This window comes from Microplitis demolitor, chromosome 1 (assembly GCF_026212275.2).
Source record: "Microplitis demolitor isolate Queensland-Clemson2020A chromosome 1, iyMicDemo2.1a, whole genome shotgun sequence".
Classification (NCBI taxonomy): domain Eukaryota; kingdom Metazoa; phylum Arthropoda; class Insecta; order Hymenoptera; family Braconidae; genus Microplitis; species Microplitis demolitor.
In genome coordinates, this window is record NC_068545.1 from 23,412,338 (window position 1) to 23,432,284 (window position 19,947).

General features: G+C 34.0%; 1 protein-coding gene across 1 annotated transcript; it reads right to left on the minus strand.

Annotated features, from left to right (window-relative positions):
• Positions 1–35: 35 nt before the first annotated feature.
• LOC103580170 (uncharacterized) lies at positions 36–10,699 on the minus strand. The gene is made up of 11 exons (XM_014440722.1): positions 8,520–10,699; positions 7,346–7,502; positions 7,147–7,263; positions 4,993–5,177; positions 2,610–2,822; positions 2,297–2,447; positions 1,963–2,153; positions 1,660–1,889; positions 1,169–1,593; positions 816–1,104; positions 36–739 (listed from the first exon to the last, which is right to left on the minus strand). The coding sequence occupies exons 1-11, from the start codon at positions 10,464–10,466 to the stop codon at positions 379–381; spliced, it is 4,266 nt and encodes a 1,421-aa protein (XP_014296208.1). The 5' UTR covers positions 10,467–10,699; the 3' UTR covers positions 36–378.
• Positions 10,700–19,947: the final 9,248 nt, after the last annotated feature.

The following is a 19,947-nucleotide window of genomic DNA, read 5'->3' on the forward strand; positions in this document are numbered from 1 at the left end:
TAGTAATAATAATAATAATTAATTAATAATCTCTCTTTGGTACACGATTAAAAAATGACCTCGCCTGGAGGTTTTCATTAAAAAGTTAGAAAGAAAATTTATAAATTTACTTTTCTCATATATATTTTATACTTATAGACTTAAAAAGCATTCTTAATAATAAAATAAATTATTTCCCTGTTAAATTTAGCGATAAATCTGTTTAAGTTCGTCACAATCGACGACGAGATCAATAAGCATTTATATTTTTATTATTATTTGTTTTCAGGACGGCTGGTTGTCTAAAAAAACATTTGAAACCCGTTAAAAGACTTGAAAAATTTTTTTCTTTTTTATTATTAAATTATAAATATCACGATGAAAAATAATAGTTATCATTCAGAAGTAATTTTGCCGATCTTTTGTGGGCGCTGACGATATTATTTCACGTCGTTTCCAAACCGGCGTTACTGAGTTCCGCTGCTGACCCTGAGAGTTGCTGATAGAGACCACGGAAGAGCTCGTGGAGACCGAAGTTATCGCAGATGGGGATTTGTCCACTAGACTGTCAGCGTCCGGGATATGCCTCGTCTGATGTCTCGAGTCGGTATACCTTCTTTTGGTGTATTTTTTACTGTCGCTTGATGTCGAAGAGGTAGTCGTTGTTGTTGTCGTTGTTATCGTGCTCACTCCGGAATTAACTTTTGAATTCTTGTCTTGCGAAATATGCAACATTCTCTCGATGTCCGCAGTCTTGGATCTTTGGCACATTTGGATAATTAGTCCCGGTGATTTTTGAAAATGAATTAATTATAATGAAGATAAATTAAACTTACCTTAGAACGGCACCGCCGATGCTGGTAATACTCGGATTGTAAGCTGGTGAAATGGTCGCTTTGGAAGCTTCTTGACTGACAGAACGTGAAATCTGTCTGACTTCGCTGGAAGTCGTGAATGAAACTCTCTGCAACACGGCTTGTTGATCGGGAATATAAGAGACAGCGGTTACAGTACTGTCGGGACTTGCTGGTGGTGATGATGCCCAGGATGGGGGCGAACTGGGAGGTTGATCTCCAGATAAAGTAGCTGATGAACCAACAGCACTGTCACTACCATGCCTACCACCTGCAATTAACACAATTAATTTATTTATTTATGAGATAATCGGATAAAAAAAAATTAATTTCACCTTCGCTGCACCCGGATATTGAACGCTGTCGCTGTTTTCTGGGCGGTACCGAAGGCTTGGGTTGCTCTTCAATAAAAGGTATGTCTGGGTCGTCGAGATTAAGAGTGAAAGCCCCGGTCATGGGGATGGTGAGACTGGCGGTGATAATCATTGGAGATGATTTCCGACGGGGGTCCAAAAGGTCTTCGCTGGAGCCGCTGTCGACGCTGTTGCTTCTGCCCTCTTCCTTTCGTCGTGAGCCGGGTCGCTTAGGTCGTCTTGGCTTAGGCCCGATGTCTCCGCCGATGCAAGCCATCTGGTGGAGACACTGCTCTCGCGACCAAACTTTCTTGGCAGTCTGCGCAGTTGATATCACGCCTCCAGTAGTCTCTTCGACGGAAAAAGTTTCGGCTTCGCTGCACGGATCCACTTCGTCTACACATTGTCTGTTTAAAAAAAGAAAGTGATTGATGTTTAAATCTTTTATGGGGAATTTATTGATGTTAACATACTCTTCGGCACGTCGTGATAGCGCGAGGTCAAGATCTACTGGGTGGGTATCCATCATATGGAGATAAAGCTCATCAAGAAGCGCAGCTGGTACCGTAAAGAGACTCGCCGAGTTTTCAAGCAATGCGCGAACGACATTAATCACATCTATCCGCTCTTCTGCTCGTTCTACAGACACTTCTGATCTAGCTTGTCCTGGTTTTACGCAATGGAGGATATTCGGTGCAAAAACCTTTTGATGACAATTTAGAACATATTAAATTACATATTTAAATTTTATTTAATGAATGTTTATTGAAGATTACCGTTGCCAGATTAGTCAAGTCCATTTTGTTCCCGGGAATCCAGTCGCCGATCTCGTCCCTGACGTCCTCACTGTTGGAGGCAACTTCGGTTAGAAAATTAAGCAGCGCCCAGAGGGTTTCTCTGTTGGCTGTCGGCAGCAACTGGATTAAGTGCTGGAGCGCTTCTTGCTGTAACCGTCTGTTACGTATTTCTACACACAAAATTAACGCCTAATTCAGTTATTCATTTACATTCATTTGTATTTCTTCATTTTATTTATTTTTTTTTTTTATTTTTTTAATTATGATGGCAAATAAGATTTATTGTATTAAGTGTAAGTTGAAGTTGGCTTACTCTGGGTGTGGACGAATGCTTGATAGAGATCTCGACAGAGCAGTGGGTCGGGTAAATCACGAAAATATTCTTTGAGTAGGGTCGCTACGTCATGAGGACATTGATCGGCATCTATTTTTGCGTCCCGGCCACAATCAAAATTTTCTCTCAGCTAAAACGAATAAATATTTATTTTATTTCAATTATCAATAATAATAAAAATATTAACTATTTACTTTATTCAATTACTCACTCCATAGTTTAAAAAATGAAAGCACAAAAAAATTTTTAAGTTGTAAAATATGCAATAAGAAAAATGACAAAAATTACTCACTTGTCTGACTCGTTTTTTTGACGGCGAAACCCGGAAAATTCCTAGCGTTCTCAATCCCGTGAGCTCGAGATGTTTGATGCATTGTCTAACGATCGCGGGCACTGCGTCCCATTCACCAGGTGGGCCACCTCCACTGTCACTCAATTCCGGGCCACCAGAATCACTACCAGCAAGTGCTCCACCTTTAGACGACAGAGATTCACACGAGCCACCCTACAAAAAAAAAACAAAATCAAAATGAAAATTAATTTATTAAAAAATACAGTAAATTATAATTCAATTACTTGGTTATAAAATGAAAACGGTTGCAAAACACGATCTTAATTAATCCGCGTTTTAAAATTAGCGTCTTAGCGGCCCTGTTCTATTAAAAGCTTAGACGATTTAATGACGTCACAGGTGACCAGACTGCCGCGGCTATCGTCGTTTATGTGACGTTAATGCTCGGTATAATATTATTGTTAAAAGTATATAGCATATATATGTATATATATATATATATATATATAACTAAGCTAGCCGACCACGCCGTCCTTTATTTGGCTCCGCAACCCCAATAATGACGTTAACATTTTCCATCACTTATTATCACATTTTTTTATTTACTTGGCTTTTCCTTTCTTTCCTTTATTTTATCTATCGATCGCCATACATTTACCCACATAAACATATATATAATATATATTTTTACACCATTCGTCCACTGGACGGTTTCTGTGCATCGCCGCCGTTAATAAATCTGCTGCTATTTATTTAACACATGATTGATATCTATTTCATTTTTCATATATTTCATGCCATCACTTTCCTATTTAATATTTATTAATATTTTTTTTTAAAACTAGAACATCGATTTATTACACAATATTATTCATGTATGTACAATTCATGAATGTTTCATTTGACAGCTGCCAATATTACATTTTCGTAATGATAACGAGTATCTTGCTCTTGTAATAATAAATATATATATAATATTGAGAGTGATAGGAAGTATCAAAGTATGATAATAATTTAAATATATAAAGTTTCACCTTAAACTAGACATAGACAGACATTAAAATAAAATCAACAAAGACCCTTTTGAATTTATTAATAGCCGTAAGAGCGCGATAATAAATTATCGAACGTTCAAATGACTAATGGCCTTGCGGAATATAAATATATACATAAATTTTGTATTCTTTAATTCTAAAAAAAAATTTCTTGGATAATTATAACTAATGAAATTAATTGGTCTTGACATTTTGTGATTTAGTTTTTCCGAGATTGGATACTTTTTTTTTTTTTTTTTTTTGTAAATAGAGAAAAAAAAAGTTTCTATTTTTGGAAAGCTTTTAGTTGAGATTTTTAATTGAGTTAACTTGAGTCTGGAAACGAGCGGATTTATAGAGGAGGGGAAATGATTCGGCAGTGGGTTAGATAATACAATTTTATTTTTGCGGTGATTTATTGGTCTAGTTATTATAATAGTCATTATTTATATTTATGTATATATATTGGGGGAAAAAATCATTTATTCTAGTGACGTCTTAAGTCAAGTATCGATTGATAAGCCAAATTTTGGTAATTAAATGATTTATTATTTTCATAATTTTTCAATTTAATTACCGGCCACTCATTTTTTTTTTTTTTTTTTTTTTTTTTTTTTTTTGAAAATCGGAGTCAAAGATCAAAAATTTATCAGAAATAAACTTCCGGTTGTTTTATAAATAAAATAAAATACTTAAAAAGTTTTTTTGTTAAAAACCACAAAAGAAAGTTCTCTTTGAAAATTTTTCTTTTACGACTTTAAAAATTTACGAGCTGATGCTTTTACTCACTTTATATATTTTTACCACAAGATCATTTTTAAAAAATTTTTCTCTATATATATTTTTAAATACCAATAAATCAAAAAAACTCAAAGCCAATGAAAATATTTAATTTTCAATAATCACAATATTTTTTTTCCTCAATAAATTTTTGTTTTCTGTCAAATATCAAAAAGTCAAATATATCAAATATTGATATTTTTATAGTAATTAATAAAATTAAAAATGAGCCGTAAAATTTTTGAAAACTACGAGCTATAAATAGAAAAAAAAGACATGTGGCGGCCCTAAAAAAAATGTCAGTTTCCCTCGGGATTTTGTCTGAAAGTCAATTTTGTAGCAGCGATATTGCGGTTCGCGGCTGGCAAAAAATCTGGGAATGGAAGTATCGGAAAAATGTCGCCAAGCAGTCGTATATTTATTGTTAATAATAAAATATTAATCATTCTGAATATTTAAGTGTCGAGTTAAAAATTAGTATTGGCCGCGTGATTTTTTCTGAAATAAAACAATCAGCTGACTAGATAAATAAGCTAAGAGAGTTATGAGAGTCGGAAAATGTTACTCACCTCATCTGTTTTAGAGGCAGCAGTGGGTGTCTCGATTAGACTAGTAAAGCTAGTTCTACTACCGTGTCTGCTGTTTCTAGATAAGCAGCCGACGTCAGCAACCTCGCCAGCGGCAATTCTAGCCAGTCGGTCGTTCTCTAGGCATTGCGATATTGGAATTCCAAATACAAGACCACCAGTAGAATCTACAATCCAATAATACATTTACAAATATATATACATATACATATACATATACATTTACATCAATTTAATTTAATATATATAACTTGCGGTATGGTAATTAAATATTCCCACATTTTGTTTTTAAATTTTTACGATGGAAAAAATAATCGCGGGTGCATTAGACGGATCAAAATAATTTTATTACGATTTTGAGAATCATAAAAGACTTAAAAGTTTGAATTATTTATAATGCCATGGCTGCAAACTATTGAATAGACATGTGTGCGTGTGTGTTAACTGACGATATAGAACTCGACGATGTGTCCCTACCTAAATCCGATTATAGAACACGATCTGGGCCATGTAATAAGATTTGAATCGGTCGTTGGTAGAGTATTCGGTGGGTCTAAAAACGATCCGGCTGAGTAGAGTGCGGGTTATGGTGTTGGTTTGTGGGGAGGAGGTGATAGTTTATGTGGAATTGCAGAGGTGGAGATTGAGATGGAGATGAATAGATTGTAATGAATTGCACGAAAATTGTTGCAGAGTGAGTGAACTCTTGGCAGAGATAAGTCGGATGACGTAGTGTAGGGTGTCGAGGAACTTTTTATTCGCACTTGGATAAATGTGTGCTGAGTGTGTGGTTTATGCAGCTGATGTATTGATTTAAGAAGGGGCCATGCGAAAAATAGAATTTTAGGGTGCGCACCCGGCCACACAACACCGCAAATAAATATGTTATATGCGGAAATATGCAACGCCACTGACTACCCCGTTACTATATTTAGATTTTCAAATTGTGTCTCATACCAATCTTTCATACGTTATTATTTTTTTTTTTTTATTTTAACAACTACTGCTACTACTTAATTTTTGTAGTTACTATTAATGATTCTATTTAATAATTATTTTTATCAGTTTTTATCAACAATAACTTTTTCTATTTAGAAAAATTTCAAGTCAAAAAAATAATAAAATTTTTACTTGGCGGAAAAAAAGTCCAGGTTGAAATTTAGTCGATGGCTAGGCCTAAAAATGCCTGAAAACTTGAAAATTTTCTGTCATTTTATTCAAGAACAAAATACTATGGCCGAAAAAAAGGCCGTTTCAGTCAAATATTTTTACCCAGGGCTTAGAAAAATTTTTAATTTAAAAAAAAAAAATGAAACTGAGATCTAATAATTTTTGAATTTTTGTTTAAAAACAGTAAATTTAAAAATAAAAATATTTTAGAAAATTGCACTTGTAGTTTTTTTAATTTTCTACGTGTGCATATTTTTAGTTTTTTTTTTTTTTTTTTAAATTAAACTGTTGAAAAAAGAAATTAAAAAATTTTTAATTTTCTGCTAAGTTCAAGATCAAAAAAAAGTATCTATAGTAACTTTGAAAAAAAAAAGTTTTTTTTTGTGTAAACAATTTGAACACACACACGTGTCTTATCAACGTCCATTTTTGAGGTCAAGTATTTAATGGATGTAACTAATCTCTAATTGCACAAAAAGCCAAAGTGGTTATCAAACACCGATAAATAATCAAAAAATTTTCTTACGTAATTTCAAAATATTAACCAGCAATACAACCCAAATTTCAAAATATAATTTCCCTGACTAATTTCGGTTTTAAAAATTGGACTCGAATAAAAAAGTCAGCGACATTAAATTAAAATTTCGGTTTCTCTCGAATCAAATGGTTTAAAAAAAGCCAAGCGTTTAAATAAAACCAATTTTAGCTTAGACATTTGTTATAGTAATCATTTTAGATGTTACAAAAGTGTGCAATCTCTATTTCTCACCATGAGTATCTTAAAAATAGCATCAGTAGCTATTACTGGGCATCAGTATGCTACACGATTTGTCGCGTACACACAAGCCAACATGATTATGCCAGTACGGAAATAAATAATATTATTTAAAAACTCAGTTATATTTTATTTGTTGGTGGTTAAATTTAAATAAACCAGTGTAAATAATAATATAAATAAATATTTACCTTTATCTTTATCCTCTTTCGTTTTATTTTCAAAAAATCCGGTCGTCAGAGCTTTTCTTTTCAACAAATATGCGCGTCGTTTAGGTTTATTTGTCACTGATGTACTTCCTAGTGATTCTAAATTAAAATTATTTATTTAAAAATATATATACTATATATATTTAATATAATTTATAAAAATAAAAGCCAATAAATTTACCAGTTGGCGGCCTGATGTGAACTCCCAGATTGAGAGCTTGAAGTTTCGCTACGGCAACTCTACAAAGAACTTTTCTTTCAACTTCTGACAGAACTCGCAGAGGTATATCTTGAAGAGTCACTCGCCGACCACTTGTACCAGCCCACGTGCACTTTCCCTTTTATTATTTTAAATTATATTATTATTTTTTAAAAATAAATTACGATAAGAAAATTATATATCAAGTTTAGCTAATTTATATTTTCGAGGCCAAGCAAATTATTGAGTTATAAAAAATATGTCAGCGGGTTCGTCTGCCATTGGGGAGGAAAAAAAAACAAAGACAAAATGATAAATTCAGAAGGGAGGAGGCTGATCTTCGTGACTGGAGTGCAGATTATAATAGAAAGAGGATAAGTTTTAAGTTAACAATGTCATGGACGATACGTGACTTTAAGCGAACATGTGCTGGTAAAAATATTTGACAGTCTATTGGAGGAAATGCTGGCAGTTTACCGGGTAATGATGGACAAAAATTTAGATAATAAATAAAATGTAAATATCGAAATATATGTTGCTAAATATAGTAAGTGTGAGTGAACGTAACCGATAACATCGAGGCGTGAAATTCCGCGAGTTTGCAAGCACGTAATTTGTGTGCGTGTGTGTGTGTGTGTTTGTAAGTAAGTAAGTGTGTAAGTGCTGGCAGTGTAACTATTTTGAGCGGCGTCAGCGAAAATTCACAGGCCCTAAATTGGTTATCATGCCTCAGACGCTTAACGAGTTTGTCCGAGTAGTCAAGGTCGTTCTTCTTTCATTTTCGAGGTCAGCTGCCCATATTTTTAAAGGGGTGTCAATTAAACATATGAGCTATATATATTTGTTTGTCGATGTTATATTGTACGCGGTGAATAACACGTTTTGCATAAAATATTTATTGCAGACTGATGTAAGAGGTGCAGCTTTTTATATAAATATTAAAACCGGCGAGACAAAATGCATTTCAAGAGCGATTGGAATTTATTGTTTTATAAAATTTAATATTTTTTAGCACCACGTGTCCTCGAGGTCGCTTGGGAATATTATTCTGTTTATGTTGAGTGGAAAAATTTTAGGATTAGTGATGATAATATATAGTAAAAATAAATGCATTCAAAAAAATCATTTAATTTTAATGTAAAAAAATTAGCAATACCTGTGGCGTCCAGACGGAAGGTTGATTAGCCCTCGAAGTGGATTTACTTCGTGATCTCCAAATTTTTTTAGCCACCAGTCTGCTGCCATGATGAACGACACTGCTGGAGGATTTGCTTTTCTGCATCGCTGCTCCACCTGCGGAATTTGATGAGGTGAGAGCGGGTGAACCGGGGGCGGAGTGTGGTTTGTCTTTGTGAGGATGGGAGCCGTGTAACAGCTGGGACAGAAAGGACTGATGGTGTTTGGGAGTGCTGGGAGGTTCTTCGGATCCGAGACCCGCGTCGATGCTGCTCCTCGAGCTGGCATTCCTGCTGACGGGCGAGGTCGTGTCCGCGTCCGAAAAGTTGTCACCAGTTTCTGGGGACATTGAGAGCGTTCCTTTGTAGGCGTTGACCCAGTTGTCTTCAGTCTGGCAGCCCTTGCTGTTGCCGGAGTCATCGCCGGGTTTGGTGATCTCACCCTTGGCCTTGATGTTCCGTAGATTTCTGTCATAGTTTACGCGCTTGAACCGGTCGGCTTTGTCCGCGTCGATAGATTTTTTTCGAGCCATCCTCAAGTATCGTTTTATTGTGTCACTGACGGAAGGTGAGACGTCATCAATATCAACACTGCTGCGTCTTCTGGAACTCTTCCCACTGTCTCTTTGGCTGGACTCCTCTTTTTCTTTGTCATAAAGCGCGTCGAGGACATGTTTGGCTACCGGGTCAGTCTGTACGACGGCGTCGACGGAAATAATTCCTCTTTCAGTACTGGGTCCTTGGACAGCAATCAGTGGAGGCGGAGAAACAAAATCCCTTCTAGCTTTCCAATCACTTCCGGAGTCGCTGCCGTCTTTAGTGAACCTACTGCGTGGATTCCACCAATGGGGGGGTGAGGTATAAGCACCAGTAGTTCTGAGTCCTCGGAATCCTCTTGTGCATCTCAAGTCAAAGTAAAGTTTCTCTAGTAATTTTCTGTCTGTTAGAATTCCTGAAATTACGTGCTCGCGGTTGGATGACTTGGCATAGTGACGACTCAGCGTTTCAATCAACGATTTGTGGACATAGTCACCTCTATAGGAAAGCATCGAACCGTCTCCAGAGCTGTCACGAGATGAATCATTCTGAGAATGTCCGTCTAATTTCCCTTGGGTCATAATCAAATCCAAATGCTGCTCAAGTTTTTCGATTAAACTTTCATAATCAAATGCTTGGTTTCCCGATTTTTGATCATGATTATTTTTATCTTTAGCATCGCTGACCCCAGCTCCAGCTTCGCCTAAAGCACCAATACCCATTCCAGATCCCGTTCCAGTTCCAGCTCCAGCACCAGCCTCTGAATGTATATTCAAATATTTCTGCAGCATGTCCGCCAGCGCTTTGGCCTCAGTGTCTTCTACAGGAGCACGACGCCTCGCAACAGGTGTCGAGGGAGTGCTGCCACTTCCACCGGCTCCACTTGAAAGTAACCAGTCACGTTTGGTCTTTGAGATATCAAACCGTCCACCCGAAGTCGCTGGATACGATGGCAAACAACTCTGCCCGACAGAAGAACCACGTGAGTCATCAGCCTCATCAGCAGAACTGGCTTTGGTCCGGCAGCTGCCGCCCTTGACCAGTCTCCGATGTCTGTGAGTCCGAAAGCCCAAAGTACCAGGATACGAAGACTTGCGCCACAGCAAAAATTTCGGCTCCCTCTGACACACTTCCTGGAAGTATTGTTCTATTTTAGGAATATCCTCAGCGCGATTATGAGCACCGTCGGGTATCAGACGACGACCAGCGTCCGCCATGTAGCGCCAGGTCTTGCGTGTCAAGAGCCATCGCTCTTTAATGGGCTTACCAGTTCGTTTAGTTCGTCGTTCCTTAGACGAAGCCGGCGTCCCACGGTGGGATGAGCTTGCAGTGTCGCTGCTGTCACGACGCGATCGCCGTTTCCCGCCAACGCCACCGGGACGTTCCGCCATAGCGGCGTCCCTGGTTTTTTTCACAACACGCACCACTTTCGCGGCTATACTTCCGCGAACGCGTAATAAAGATCATTAACAAACGTTAATTTATTTTTTCTTTTTTTTTTTTATCACTAATTATCCGGATGCTTTCTTAAGTCCATGTCAACTATTTTACTAAATGTCAGATTTCATGAGATTTCTTCCGACACGTGACATAACCGAAATAATAGACAACATAAAAACTTCAATTGTTTTATATCTTTTTTTTTTTTTTTTTAATACTATGGAATTTAAAGCGAGATCAGTTTGACGTGAGAGAGAGTGTACGAGCTGAGGCGGGAGAAAATGAAGAGCAAGTCGAAGAGGAAGAAATGAGTAGTGGGAGGAGGAACAGAAGAAGAAACTTAAGCAACGATTCTTGTAAAAATTTCTATTTTTACATCGGGCACCGATCCGATCAACCGAGCGATTCTCGTGTACGTGGCCAAAGCGGGTCGCGGGTGTGGGTGCATTGATGCTCGGAGAGATTAACTGAATTTCTTCAGCCTCTTAAGCTTACTCTAGCTCTTATTTATTATGTATTAATTTATCTATTCAACTGTCCGCGAGACTATTTATCTAGCAATATCGCTGGCTGTTGCCCCACTCAGCTCTGTGTACAGTTTTATTTAGAGCACTATCTCATCGGTAAAATGTTGCCTGTGAATTTCTAATCCATGTAATTCCATCGTCACTTGATCGTTAAACTTTATTCTCGAGTACTTTTCACTTAAAGATAATTCTTTACAAGTAAAACTCACTCTACAATTATTCTACTTTTATTTTTTTAAAAATTGCATGCATACTTTAACTACACTTGATTACTTGAAGAATTAATCTCATTTCAGCAAGTGAACAAACTGCACTTGGACACAGCACTAGTTTCCCGACTCCGCGATTACTCAGGAGACCGGGGGTAAAAGTGGTGATTAAAGTCAGGGCGTTAAGGACAACTGGAATAAGTTTTAGTTAAAAAATGAAAATTTGTTTGAAAGCTCGCTCGCGAGCCGGCAAGGTGGAGGCTGCCCAAGGTACGCGACTACTGCTCTCAGGGCGTCGCGACGTCGTGGACGCTCTGTGTCTAAAAGTGTTCCGACCGCTCTCATCCCTCTTGCCCCGGACCAATGCTCTTACTACAACTCTACACTCTCTGGTCCCCGATGTAAAGTCAACGCTGTTGCTCTTATGCTTTCCTATTCGCTTCCGATCCAATTCGTAATTTCGTTTTCAAAATTATTATCGTCGCAATTCAAAATTATCATTCACGAGAACGAAAACAAATTTTATAAATAAAATTTTAAAAAATATTGTAGACAAAATATTTCGAAAGCCTGTGACAACTTTGTGGTAGATGTCATCACTGTACCAGACGTCTCGCAAGTACTGATGTCTGTTTTAATATACAAGACTTCCTGTCATCTTCTGACGTGTTTGAGCCTTTTGAATCTTCATCTCGTTGACTTTTTAAATTTTTAATCGAGTCTTCTCACTATTATTTTTGTCGTTTTTCATATGACGTCTTGTAGAAAAATAGGGGAGGGCTTAGGAAGGGATCAAAATTCATTTTGGGTTTTAAGTTGAAGTTCACACTTTGATTAATGAATGAATAATTTTTTTTTTTGTTTAGAGAAGAAGAAATGAGTGAAACAGTGAGAGAAATTTAAAATAAACAAGTAAATAATTTTTTTTGGCAAATTATAACAAAGTCTTGGCCTAGATTTAACGAAGGTTCATTCGCACAAGTGGATCATCATCATCATAATCATGATAATCGTGTAAAATGAACCCTTGGGGTCACTGGTGACGTATGCACTTAAAAGTGTATTTATAATATTTCGAAATCCGCATTAAATTTTAAATTTTCATCATTATTATTGTTATTATTATATAAATAAAGTTGTAAATTGTGCAAAGTCTCGGGAATAGTTATTTAGATTATTCGCTAGGAATTTTGTTACGCGAAGAGTAAAAATATAAAATAGGGATGTCGAGTTATTCAAGGGATGGTAAAAAATAAAAAAATAGTCCCTCGAGTTTGATGTGGGTTGAATTAAAGACGTTTAGATAAGGCGACGGTAGACAACACGGCGACCATCAAAAAATCTCAACGTCTTATATTTTTTTTTGACCCGACGGTCGCAATTCTAAAAATATATATTCTGTATATCAACTGATTTTATATTTCATTTTTATTTCTATCACGATATTGTATTTTTATTTCTGCTCAATCACTCAGTTTACGAATTAATGCTTTTTTTTGGAAATATTTTTATAAATAATATCATTAATTATTGTTGATGCTGATTTAAATTTAAAAAACTTTCGTACGTGGATAATATTTTCACCGAGACTCGGGTAATAAATCAAAAATTATTTTTAAAAGACTGTAGTCTAATTTTATTTTGATAGTTGTTATTATTAATGGCCGGGATCAGAAATTCAAAAAAAAAAATAAAGAGATTAAATTAATAGGAATCATTGATCTTGTCACGTGTTGCCATTTAATGGGAACACGATTACGTTCATATTAATTTCTCATATTTATTGAAACCGTAAAACCCTTCAGTGGTCTATTGTTTAAAAAAAAAAAATTTTTTTTCTTTCTCCATCCAATGAATTTACGACCTGACGCACAAATAAGAATCAAACTGCCCAATTCTAAAAATAAACTTTTTTTACCACAGCTGATTTTTTAGTACGCGATCTAATAATAGCTTGACAATTAACTAAATATAAAAATAAATTCATAATTTTAATTTAACGTCTCGCATGTGTTGGAATTCGATAATAAAAAATAATAAAAATAATCTATGCGGGCGGTAAAAAAATAATTTTTTAAAAATTTATGTCTGTCAAGTAGAGTTGCGTCAAAATTATTATAATTAACGGCATCAAAACGCATTTAAAAACAATTAAAGTTGCATTAATGTTTACTGAAAATTCAACGAAAAAATATATATATTTTTTTTTTTATTCCCGTAGCTCGCATTGGAAATTTTTTGAGTAATTAAATAAACAGTAAACTATTTTTAAATAAATAAAAATAAATTTAAAAATATTTAACGTGACATGACGTTAAATAACAAGCTTACAATCTGCGCTCTAGTCCCTAAAAAATTCCATCAGAGCTTTCGCGTAAAAATTAAAATTTTAAATGTAAATAAAAATGTAAATTCACAAAAAATATTTTATTGTATAAATAAAAATAAATATTTATACCCAATAAAAATGATATTTTTACATAATACGGAATTTAGTTAAATTAAAATTTGTTTTATAGCGGAAAGAAGGTTGTAGAGGATTAAGTCTGACCTCACGACGGATCAATGACGTAAAAGATTTTGGCAATGATGACATTAGTGTATTTTACACGACTTAACTAAAGTCTCGCAATCGTTGGCTCGAAATTATTTGACAACAAGTAAACTACTAAGTCTCTGATTGCTACTGCGACTGAGATTGAGACTGAGACTGAGACGGCGAGCGAGAGTATGTTGACTAGATATTAAAACCAAGTGGAAATTCTTAAGTTTAAAACGAACGAACGGTGTCATCGACTGATCCTTCGGGTTTATTTTAAGCACCGAATAGTTTTAATCCACAAGTATTTACTTGTTAATGTAAGTAATTGCGATGTGACTTGTTGACAAGAATCAGCTGCAGTCTAAGCACAATAAAGTTTAACGGGACTCTTTCTCTGATTTTATTGGACAAGAAACCATCGGATTTAAAATAATGCCGGTGGGTGAAGTTAATTAATTGTTTTTACTTTTATAATCGAACAAATGAAATTTATTTTCTGCAGGTAGAGTCTGAGCTGGAGCAAAGTGATCCTCGAGGTCCTTTCTTTTAAATCCGACAGATAACTGTCTGGGAAATGGGAGATGGGAAAGGAAAAGAAAATCACGGGAGACTTATGAAACTAATATGTGGAGGGAAAAAGGTGTAAGGTCGGAATTAACTCGGCTAAATAAATATAAAAATTGATGTGCTGAGAGTGTGCTATAATTTTTTTTTCTTTTTTTTTTATCGCCCCCGTTGCTGTGGGAATGAATTATCTCGGGCAGAGAAAGCCAACGCGGAAGAAGGTTTATAGAGATAAGGCGCGTGTGTAAGCTCGCCAGAAACGTCTGTCTCGTGGTAACTTTTATAATTCGTATGACTGAAATCCGTCTATTTTTCGACGGACAATTGCGACAGAAATACCACGATACTCCCCCCCGTTTATTCTCTTCAGCTCACATGATTCTCGGCGGCATACATTGACAACTTTTTTTGCTTACCCGGTTTATTACGAAAATTTTATTTTTATTTTTAAAACCTGAATTAATTTACGGATTAAGAATGAGAATAAAAATAATAATGTGAAGAGAAGGAGAAGAAGAAGAAGAAGAAGAAGAAAATGAGGATTCAGAAAAATTGAATGAATTTTATTATTTAATAAATATATATGAGAAAATTTTGACGGAAGAAAAGACTGAGGTTCAGGAATTTTTGTAAACACGCTGGTTTAAATGCCCGTATATTTTTATACAATGGATATATTTTTCGGTGGCTCTGTAAAACAACTAGAAATATTGGCAATAAAGCAGACGGAGTGTCCCAGCGTCATTTAATCTTGAGCAGTCTGCGCTCTACTGTACGGGGACTGATTGTATTTCTACAGCACGTCAGCCACTTTAATTCTCTTTTATTCTTTTCGAGTTTATACATACGATTATATATTTAATATGTTATAAGACGCTAAATTTATTTTTGGTAGTCGCAAAAATACCGCAAGGTCGCTGCGGTGGTCGGGCACAAATCCGCGTTACTGCTGCTGTTTTCGCTTCCTTTTCGTTTTATTTTTTCACAAGTATCTTTATATATTTTTTAAAACCACTTTGGTACATGTGCCGCCATCTCATATCAAATAATCGCAATAAAAATTAATTTTTACCAACAAAATATATTTTCAAATTTTCCAAATAAAATTATTTTAAAAATTTCTTTTTTTTTTGCAGACGTTAAAATATTTCGCATGTCTGACCATAAGATGATACGACTACTGAATTTCATAAATTTTCATTTTCTTTTGCCGGTCACGAAACTATACAGCGCTCAAAGTAATTTCGAATCGTTTACCCGCTAGATGGCGCGACGGTCCTAAACTTGGGATTTTTATAAATATATCTGATATTTTATTTTTTGATAAAACTCTTTTTACTTCTCCTATTTCTTGTAATAAATGATAAAAATTAATAATTTAAATTTTTTGATGCTCCATAAAAAATTCAAATATCGCGCCTATAAAATGTTTTTTAAAAAAATTTGCTAGTATAAATATTAAATAAAATTGTATTAAGAAACTATTCAGACGGTTTAGAAGGCCAGTGATGGAGATTCGCTCCACTATGATAAAAATCCTCCCCCAAGGCCTTTGGCCTCTCGAGATCTGTCCGCGGCTTTTGTATCTATTAATCCATTTATCTAACGGATCAGTCTTTATTACATTCTACTGCAAATCCGCATTCTATTGTATTGTATTTCAAAAATTTAATAATAATAGTCGACATGAAATTTAAAGTTTGCGCTATACCCTCTCGATACCAGGTAATCTATATCTTCGATAGATTAATACCTTTATGAGCTCCGCAGATCCCAATATCTATAGACATATGTACATATATTTATATACTTAAGAAGGAAACATAGTCGATAGTTATTTATGGATTATGATGGGCGCGCACGCCAGCAGTCTCGCGATATATTATTCAAACCAGTTACTAATATATTTGCTGCTGCCAAATACTATAATACTACATCATATATAAGACTAAAACAAAAACGTGCCAATAATTTAAATTAAGAAAGCGAATTTTTCACGAAACTAAAGTTAGCCATTTAATAATTTTTGGATTTTTTTTTAAACAATAAATTATTTTTAAAAAAATATTTCAAAAAATTGCACTTATAGTTTTTTTAATTTTCTACAAGTGCATATTTTTAGTTTTAATTTTTTTTGATCAATTCTTTGAAAAAAAATTTCGAAAATTATTGATGCTAATTTCAGGATCGTGATTTTTTTTTTTTTTTTTCATATAAAATTATTGTTTTAAAAATTTATCGCTTCTTCTAAATTTTGAATAAAAAGTCAATAAATTTTATTATTATATTTTTTTAAGTAGCTGTTAAAATAATATTAAACCAACTTCAATGGTAACTTGACTTCCTGTTTGCTTTTATAATTTAATATTCTATACATTAAAATTATATTTAACTCGGTAATAAAAAAAAAAAATTTCCCAGTTATATTACTTCTCATTATTCGTCTCATATTTGTTATTATTATTATTATTATTATTATTATTATTATTATTATTATTATTATTATTATTATTTTTATTATTATTATGGGTATATGGGACATCAACGAATCTATGTTATAATTTTTTACTGAAAGGATATCACTGTATGATTCATGATAGGTCCGGGGACGATGAGCCAATCGTTTAGGTTGAGGGAAAAAATAGTTTTTATGGTGGACTGCTTTAATGTTTGCGTTTTTCTAAAGCACCTTCATTAGTTAGTAAGCTTTTCACAAGCCAAGGGTATAAGATCAAGGTCCCGTCAATAATTTCTTAATTTAATGGTTTTCTGCGCGCGAAAATTAAGGAATCGGTTTTCCATCAATTAATGTTCGAGGCATGTGTGACATTTCTTTGACTGATTCTGAGTCTATCGTTGCGAGATGCCATATGGAGGTTTTATGGGACATCACTGAATTTCTAAAATAATTTTTTCTTTAAAGGCTCTCTAACATTTTCATTTTTCGAAAGCACTTAGGTCTTTTACCACGTTTTTCTTCCGACCAGGTCATTAGGTCCTCTTAATCATCTCCTCATTTCATCAGGTTTACATGTCAAAATCGAGGTATTTGATAATAATCAACGAAATCGTACTAACAACATAACTCATTAATAGTTCACATTAGTCATGTCTGTTCAGATCTCATTCTACATATAATTATATTTGCTTCTGTATCGGTTTATTTGTAATTATGGTCAGCGGAAAAAATAGACTTGGAATGCATAGATCCGGAAAACATAAACCCTGTAAATTAATTTTTCAACTAACTATCGATCCATGTGGAACTCTATACTTGCCCTTACAATTCGATGGTATCATGTCTTTTAATGTATGTCAACCCAGTTGTTAATTCCTTCGTGAAAAACGAATACCTTCAGGGTGTCCAGGGGCAAAGTTCCGTTGGGGATTGGGAGCCGAAACCCCTTAGATGAAAATAAAAAGCTTTTTTTAATTTTCAAAGGTAACTACAGTCGGAAAAGAAAGAATTTCTCCGATCAATATGTTATTGGTATATGTTGAACATATGACTGCTGTTGAAGATAAATTTCTTGTTGTTATCTTTATAATCTGCATTCGATTCTCTGTTGCTTTTTGATCTCAATATTTATTTTACGATGATCTTAACGTTCAATGATTAAACAAGCATTGTTTTAAATCAATGTTCTGAAAAAAAAAAAAAATCATGGTTTTCTCGAAACTTTGTTTTCCATTAAATATAAGTATGAAAGATAATATAATAAATTTAATTTCCACCTGAAATACATTTAGATGTTTGTATCCGTTTTTTTTTTTCAGGTTTTTGCTGATCTATTTTCTCCGAGTCTATCTATTCCGGATCTATTTTTTCCAAGTCTATTTTGTCTGCAATCCATTTAAACAAAATCATTTTCTACCGGAGAAATGTATTACTCAACGTTTTTTAATAAGTTTATATATTTCATAAAAATTGCTTGTCTATCGATAAAAAATACAAATGCATTGGTAATAAAAGCAATACAATAAAATTTTTTTCAAATTAACATATCGTAATAATGAGGATTTTATGATTTTTACTATACGCCTAGTCATAAATAATAAAAGTAATGCATGTATTCATGTTCATTAGATTTTTTTACTATATTTTTCGAGGCTCGTTCTTTTCCAGTTTACTTATATTTCCAAAACACACATCTAGACTAATTTAATTTTATCTTTCTTTCTGATTTCAGATTCATAATGAAAATTATAATGGAAACGTGGCCTGGGGCATTTGACTCCCAGGATGGAGTTCTCAGGGAAGCCAGCAATCTCGAAATTGCGCTGAATGATCGCGCGAACAATTTCCAGGTCGACGGCATTTCTGATGGCCCTGGTGCCACAATCAATGTCATGAAAGAGCTGTTGCGGAATACGGCCGACCCAAAGATGCCACTATACCTCTTTTATTTTGGACAAAGTGGATCTGGCAAATCCACCTCAATATCAGGGACTGATGGTGTTTTGAAATTGTGGTTCGTGGGCAAGGATTACTCAGAAGTACTGTTACTGAATTATTTTTTCCTCATTAACCAACATTTGTGTGATAATGTCAGAAATTTTTTTTTCTATTACATTAAATGTACTTTAAGTTTTTTTATTATTACAAAAATTGTTTTAGGAAACATAAGTGTTTAACATTAATATCTTATTGTAATTTTGTACATACTATATTACCATCAAAAACGATACTTGTCGAACAATAGAGAAATAGTCATACCAGAATCGTTCTCAAGCTTCGAATATATTACTTCTGAAATAAGTTTCTTACCAGAGACACTATGCAACAGGTGGGCGCGATCTAGTGGCGAGCACCAAACTACTCTCGCTGCTGTTGCCTTGTTCTGGTGACTATTATCTCTTAGTTCAAACAACTTTTTTGTTTTGGTTGGAGCATAAAAAATTCTTGCGTTAAATAATAATATTCATTCCGATAAATTTTAAATTCTTCAAACAAAAAATTGCAGATTGCTACAAAAACTCATACATATTGCTTCAAAAAAATATCTAATATTAAGAAATAAAAACTTTTAACTATATTAAAGCATGGTACATCAAATTATTTTACAATAAATTATAAATTTATCAAGTGAATGTTTACAAAATCGTGCTCAGTCAAGATATATAACTAGATGTTATTATAGACATTTTTTAAATTCATAAAATTTTATATTATTTTTTGGTGGATACCCTAAGACCTTATTTGAAAAAAAAAATAATAATTAATCATCAACATTATTCGTTAAATTGAAATTTTACTTCAAAATTAAAAACTCCAAAGAATATTACTATAAAAAAAATATCGTTGTTCCTTGATTTAATCAATATAAGAGATCCGAATGCACATCTTTTAGCAATGGTATGAATAAAAAATTATTCATAATGAACACACTTTCATGCAAAAAAAAAAGTTATAAAAAATATGTGCTGCATGATTTAAGATATGCTTGATAGATTAGTTATAAAGTTGCATTAATATATAAATAGCAATAATTAAATAACAAATAATATTGCAACGAAATTCCGTAAATAATTGGAACTCCGTTTTTTTTTTTAGTTTACAATTTACTTGATTGATACTGCGCTTAAGAAG

What these genes read in the sequence shown, in the direction of transcription:
- LOC103580170 (XM_014440722.1), bottom strand. Translation starts at nt 10,466, where the DNA reads ATGGCGGAACGTCCCGGTGGCGTTGGCGGGAAACGGCGATCGCGTCGT. An exon ending in TCACATCAGGCCGCCAACTG is followed by an intron (nt 7,264 to 7,345) that starts GTAAATTTATTG and finishes ATTTTAATTTAG; the next exon opens with AATCACTAGGAAGTACATCA. An exon ending in CAAAAAAACGAGTCAGACAA is followed by an intron (nt 2,448 to 2,609) that starts GTGAGTAATTTT and finishes TATTCGTTTTAG; the next exon opens with CTGAGAGAAAATTTTGATTG.